The sequence below is a fragment of the Patiria miniata genome, unplaced genomic scaffold, assembly GCF_015706575.1.
Source record: "Patiria miniata isolate m_02_andy unplaced genomic scaffold, ASM1570657v1 HiC_scaffold_17, whole genome shotgun sequence".
NCBI lineage: Eukaryota > Metazoa > Echinodermata > Asteroidea > Valvatida > Asterinidae > Patiria > Patiria miniata.
The window spans coordinates 15,166,166-15,173,362 of record NW_024037055.1 but is presented as its reverse complement, the minus strand read 5'-3'; the positions used below and the strand labels follow the sequence as shown (position 1 = coordinate 15,173,362).

General features: G+C 39.3%; 1 protein-coding gene across 1 annotated transcript; it reads left to right on the top strand.

Annotated features, from left to right (window-relative positions):
• Positions 1–4,462: 4,462 nt before the first annotated feature.
• On the top strand, positions 4,463–7,197 carry LOC119724064 (WSC domain-containing protein ARB_07870-like). The gene is made up of 5 exons (XM_038194985.1): positions 4,463–4,553; positions 5,253–5,504; positions 5,728–6,003; positions 6,780–6,989; positions 7,184–7,197. The coding sequence occupies exons 1-5, from the start codon at positions 4,463–4,465 to the stop codon at positions 7,195–7,197; spliced, it is 843 nt and encodes a 280-aa protein (XP_038050913.1).

Genomic DNA, 7,197 nt, shown 5'->3' with positions numbered 1-7,197 from the left:
AACAAGGTCCTTGGAACTTTACGAATGACCTTGTTATAACAGGTACCTTGTATTAACAGTAATGGAAAACAAAGGAAAACAAAGAAAAACACAGACTAGGGACCAACAGTTTTGCTTGTTATAAGCAGGACCCTGTATTAACAGTGCTCTTCTTATCAGGGTTCGACTGTATTGATATTGATCTCCACTTAATCATTTTGAAAAGAAAAGGTTCAGACAATAATTTAGATACACGGATTAAGCGGTGGGCTTCTCCAAAAAGCAGGCTTCTCCAGAAAGCAAGCATGTCAAGTGGAGAAGTCCACTATGGAAAGAAAAGAAATATCATGATAATACTATTTATATTTGTTCCTTTTACTTAAGTACACAATGAAGTACACTTTAAGTTACACATACAGAGACAAGGGACCAACACAAACAGGACAAGACAAAAACATATCAAGTACAATCAGAACCTATACATTGCACATCATTAGAAGAATATGTTAGCAGCAAATAATATTTTAATTGAAAATTATTATAACTTTGCATAAGCAGGGGCCTTCACTTTTTCTTGCATAAAGGCCAACGACTGACACTTCTAAGAATTTGATGTAATGAGTTCCAGAATTTGGGGTCCTGATAAATAATGAACTTTTTAGCTTGAGCAGTATGTACAGGGTGAGTAAAAAAACTTAACCCAAATGTCGGGACTATTGTTTAATGAAGTTCTGCATGTAGCGCTTTCAAATTCTAGGATATGAAAGCCCAATTCATAAGCTTTCTTTTAGTATAAGAATCATTCAAATCACTCATGTACTTTTTATGTTACATAATTTTAAACACAACCACCGTTTTAGAGTTCTGTCCACGGATCACAAAAAAGTGCATTCTTTCAGCAAAACGAAAACAATTCACACACATCCCTGGCCCTATGTGATTTGTTTTCGTTTTGCTGAAAGAGCACAACAAGTACCATGAATTGTATCACCATGTGGCGTATTATACAAATATTGAATGCTTCACGGTTGTAGTAAAACTAGCCTCCCGAGGTGATCCACGGACATTCTATTTTCCCGAGGCGAAGCCGAGGGAAAATAGAATGCTCCATGGATCACCGAGGGAGGCTAGGTTTACTTCACCACGAGATAAAGCATTCAATATTTGTTTTATAACACTTCACCCACAGATTCTGCTTAAGGTTTTAATATTTTAAATTATTTAAATCTGAACACAGTTGAAATAAACTTCAATTCAAAACAAAATTGGTGGAAAATTATTTCTCTCTTCCAAACTGCCCCTTCACGAAATGTTTGAACCCAAGTCTGCGGCGCGCTCCCTTTGGAGTAATACGCGCTACGCGCAACGCACAACGCGCACACCAGCATCCATTTGCACACAAATACCGCGCCGTGGAAATAGTACTTTGGTTGCTACGGGTATAGTACTTTTGGCCGTGCACAGAAAGATAGCAAAATTAGAAAGTAACATGTGACTCGCTCTCGGCCAATCAAGACACAGAATATGTGGTTGAGGTGTTATAAATACTACCAGATTATGCTGATGATTGCCTCTCGATCTCCTTAAGATTATTATGTAGCTCACATGGAGTTCTGTAGTAAACCTGCAATTTGTTACCACTTTTGCTATACATTATTCGAACAAATGGTGGTTTGTTTTTGTGTATAATTTTAATTATGCTCTCATGCAGCACTGATGATTCCTTCAGCCCATCTTTGGCAGCCGTGCATCTTTGGCAGAACATGTGAAAATGTGCTGGCATTTTAAACCAACATTAGACCCTATCTGTGCATGCTTAAAAACAGATCACTGAGTATAAGTAATGTTAAAGGGAAAAATACAACATTTGCAAACATCAGAAAACGAAATGATCAAATTATCACGAAATACCTTACTGGATTGTTAGGAATGACAGTCTAAAGCATCCTTTAAAATCGTGGCTCCTGGTGTGCTGACATTTTCAAGAAAAACTGCATTATTCCAAAACTGGCTTTTTTCAAAAACTGTTCTCAATTTTTCATATTTAGTTTTCTGAATTTTCTTTGCGATTACACACCTCTGAAGGGGTACACGCCTGCTAGACTGATTCTCTGACCTTACAATTCCCTAAAGTGTATTAAGTGCTCCGTTTCATCTTATTGGGGTCAGGGAACCAGACTACAAGAACGTGATAGGTTTTCTTGGTTTTTCCATCATCTACAAGCCCAAAACGTGAAACATGTCGGTTCAACAATATTTTCTATAACATAGTAATCCTCCAAATCCATTTATTTCTGAAAATTGAAGCAAAAGCAAATGTTGTACATTCCCTTTAAATATAGCTACCACACTGTAGTGTTGTACATGGCTTTTGACGAAACACCGCGTTCCCACTTGAATTGGGAAAAGGTGGTTCAAGATCCGGCACTTTGGTGTAATCGTTATCTTACCGCAACGAAACCGCAAGTCCCGTTCCCACTTGTGCTTGATCCACCTTTTCGAACGGAAATGTCGAGTCCGAAATGTCACTGGGTTCGGTATTTAGCTTGCTTATGAACTAGGGCTTCGAAAGTAAAACCAATTTGGTAAAGATCTCGACATGTGTTTGTCGTCGGTGTGTTTATATTCCATCATTATATTTGTGTTTCAATCATGTAGTTCAGGCTCATTACACATGGCAAACACGGTACCTGACAATTAGAGCAATGTAATTACGCATAGAGTCAACACTAACAGTTATTAACACAGATCATTATTTTTCTTTGAGTACTTGCTTGTGTGACTGTTCTGTGAGTGCTTAATGTGCTGGTAGATCGAGTTGGTATTGATCAGCCAAAGCAGATGCGTTGTGCATGTTCGGTAACTTATGAATCACCTCGCGTAAAACTGTCGCAGTTCAAACTTCTGTTTTCGGGGAAGTTGCATCACCTCGATTGGTACAGGCCTTGGCAAGATACGGCATGGTTTAGCCGACCACGGCCCAGCGTGGGACCAGTGCCGGTATACCATCTGCTAATCGAATGCAATCTTTCAGCGCATATATAATAGGAATATAATAAACGAGAAAATTGTCACATGAGGGTTCACGAATCAAAAACTCAAACACGGTGAACCTAACACAGTTTTTTTTTAGTAAAGGCCTAACACTAAAACGCAAAATAAACCGGGAGTCAATGCTAGCATTTCCTAAGAAAAAACAGGACGCAAAATATTGGCCTTCCCAAAATCTGACTTTTGGGTAGCTGAAAAGCATAGGCCTAGAAGTAGAAAACTATTTTCAAAATGTTCGATGGGCTTTTCTGCTTTTACGAATTTATAAAAGCAGATGGCAAGTCTTCTGCTCTCTGAGTGAAATATGCTTTACAGGGAGCAGAAAAGCAAGAAATGCAAACGACGAACACGGTTGATCTGATTTTCTGCTCCTCGCACGAGAGAAAAGCAGATGGCCACTGTTCGTCCGCCAGCAAAGGAAGAAATGAGGATAGCACGCAGAAGAGCAGATTTCATCAAAAGGTAAATTCTACCTCTCTGGTGGCAGAGAGGCAAAAAGCAGATAACGTGTTCAATCTGCTTTTCTGCTAATAATTATAAGCAGAAAAGCAGACGGCCAAGTTCCTCCATGGTTGGCAAATTGTGGCTTAATATTTGTCTTTCACTTTACACAGCCTCTCATTGTATGGTTAAGAATCAATTTCGATACCAAACGCATTAATTGATGCTTGAAGTCAACCAATACCCGCGATCAAAAACTCTAGCCGCTAATGGGTCGGAGATAAAACAAGGTTTGCTAGTCATTATATTGAAAAAGGCAATTCCGTTGGTTGAACATTTATTCAGTATAACCACTTCAACCACAGGAGATGAAAAATGCCGACACACTTGGCTGGGACATGAGACTAACTGGGGAGTTGATAGGAAACTCAAAACTATTACTGAAAGTAAACACGGCGAATTAAACTAGTCACTTTAAAACTGGATCTCATCATGGAATTGAGTACTGGAAATCTGTCAAGAACTGTTGACAGGTCTTCAATTTTTAACTTAATTCGAGACTTCAAGTGATTGTGTCTATTGTGAAAAGGGAATTGTGGTTCAGTTTATAAACCTGTTGCAAGTGAATGTGAGCTGAATTTGCTCAGCTGGCAGCGCGGCCAAATTGCAGGTAAGTTCAATCGCGGTTTCTTTTAGGCCCTATACGCGTGTCAAATAATGTGTTTTTGGGGGATGGATTCTTCAGCAAGCAGTTACTCCCGTGTGGAGAAATAGATTATTAAGGAATTGAAGCCCCCAAAAATTGGAATAGAGACTGACACGTACACATTAATCTTCTAGTAATTGGCGTTTGTTTGTTCCTATAGTTCTACATATTTTTTGTTTCTCGTGTCTTTATATCTGAAAATTTTGCCATGATGTCAAGATTTGATTGAAGTTATTTAATTTCTATATTTTCAAGAAATACTGAGCCGGTTTTATTGTTGCAACGATGGTCCGAGTACGCCGACGAGACGAAGGAAGGACCGGCGTGATGCTTGTGATGCTGTTGGTGCTGATAGCTCAACTACCAAGCGTATTAGGTGAGAGCAAAGTAATCTGTGGTGTTGTCGAGTTTACCCCACGTTGGGGATTCGGCGTCCTTTTTAAAATTTTAGGTCAAGTTATACAAGTTTTAAGTTCATGAGGATACCAGCGGATTTTTGATTGAGAGTGTTACTTTTAAGTTTTAGCGGTGTTAATAATGTAGCGGTGCGCACGGCTATAAGGGCAACCCCAAGTATTTGTTTTTAAAGTTTCTAGTAACACCGTCAAGAAACCAAGTTTTTATAGGCGTCTGTATAACTTTATTGATCATGGGTATGGGGATGTGTTTTGGTGGGCATGCAATTCTCGGAAATTTAGGCACGGGCGTTGCTACAGGGGTGTATGGGGGGTGTTACCCCACCCCTCCCCCAGTTTTGTCGGCAAAATCATGGTGCTGTCGGCAAAATAGAAAATGAAGAATAGAGAAGAAAGGGGAAAAATTCAAAAATAATTTCATTAAAATAAAACATACACAATGTGACATTTTCAATTTGATTGTTGAACCGTATAAACAGTATACATCCTTAAGTCCCAAAAGTTCTAAAGTAAAAAAGGGTCAGGTCCAGAAATTTGGCCGAAGCAGGCTCCCTATAGAACGGGGCACCCTAAACAGAATTTCAAATCCCCGAGTAAAGGTCATTTTTTTTAGTTTACCAATTCAGGAATTAAACTGAATTTTCATCATTTTGTTCCAGTATTCTCAGGCTTGGGGCAATTACCTGATTATATAGGGTGCTATAAAGACAACACTGGCGATCGTGCTCTTAGAGGAAGTGAAGTGAAGGATGAGAGTTCCATGTCTTGGCAGTGGTGCATGAAAAACTGTATAAATTATAATTATATGGGACTGGAGTTCGGTGACGAATGCTTCTGTGGAGATAATTCTGACTATTACAGGCATGACAATGGTGGAACTGACTGCAGTACGACGTGTGAAGGAAACAGCGGTGAGACATGTGGTGAATATAAACGCATTCAAGTCTACTTGAATCCAAATGCACCACTCCACTTATTTCTCTCGAAATCCTGTCTACGGGCCTGTTATTGTGAGTCCCCGCCCCCTCTCCCAAACAACAAGCACTCCTTTCCCCTATGTATTACGTTTCCCATTTTCCCAAATTCATGTACTTGCCTAAATATTAAAAAAAAAATTTGTTCCTGTGTTCTTAGGGCAACCTGGTTATCTAGGGTGCTATGAGGACAGCATATACGATCGTGCTCTTCAAGGAAGCGAAGAGAAGGATGAGAGTTCCATGTCTTGGCAGTGGTGCATGTCTAAGTGTAAGAATTATAATTATATGGGACTGGAGTTTGGTAACGAATGCTACTGTGGAGATAATTCTGACTATGGCAAGCATGGCAATGGTGGAACTGGCTGCAGTTTGACGTGTGAAGGAAACAGTGGAGAGACATGTGGTGGATCAGATCGCATTGAAGTCTACAGAGGTGAGACATGAAGCATGATTGTTTTGTTTTGATTGTTATAAATGAATGTAAAATGCTGCCTGACAATTAAGATCGAATCCGGAATTTCAAAGGGTGCATACCTATGTTCCCCAATACCGATGTTCCCCGAAACCTTTACCCTATAACCCTATAACCCTAACCCTAATCCTAATCCTAACCCTAATCCTAACCCTAACCATAATACTCACCCTAACCCTAATCATAAGGATTTCGGGGAGCATCGGCATTTGGGAACATAGGTATTGGGGAACATCGGTTAGACCCAATGTCAAAGTAAGACACTGAAATAATTACTATTCTAATTACTGTGTGTGGTGTAAAAGGTCAAACTAAACAGAACTTTCCTTATATTTTATAAGGGATAATGAAATTGAATTAAATTGAACTGAAAAATCAGAATGGAGTGGTCGAGCTTGTGTGACCAACAAATGTTAGTCCAATTGATGTCTGTCTGTCGGGGGAAGGAGATTAAGGGCAAAGAGAAGAGGTATTGGATAACTTGGCTGCTGTACAGAGGGGCCAGATTATATATGCAGTCCCCGCAGCCCCTTTGTATTTGCTTATCCTCAGTCAGGAATTTCCTTTTTGTTTTCCTATATTTTCTTTTATTTGCTCATCTCAGAAATTATATTCAAGTGCTTTTTCAACTTTATTATGCAATTATTAATTTTTTTTAAAATGAGACTTTGCAAAGAATTTACACAAAAAGTGTAAAAACTGACTCCTTCCTCACAATCAATTTTCCTTCATCCCAGCAAGGAATGGTCTGTGCTACAAGCCTGGACAACCAAGTCATGGATCATACTCTGTATCCCGTCCTTACAGTTACAACCTTGGTAACTATGAGTATGCAGGTGCTAGTTTACGTTATACCTGCGACAGAGGTTACTATTTTCCTGCAAAGCCTCCGACTGTCACATGTGTGATAGGAAAGACATGGAACCCTGCCTACAGCACCTGCCAAGGTAAGTTTCACTGCTTCAACCACAGTGTAATCAAATATTATTGGGGACGCAGTTTGAATTAAACACTTGGGCATATATCAAGTAACACCCCCCCCCCTTCAAGCCAAAGTTGAACTTGTTTTAAAAAAAATTACAGTAGACAATTGGAACTACAAATGGTTGCACTTTTAACAATTATTAAACCCATACTGTAGTTTACTTTGCCTGA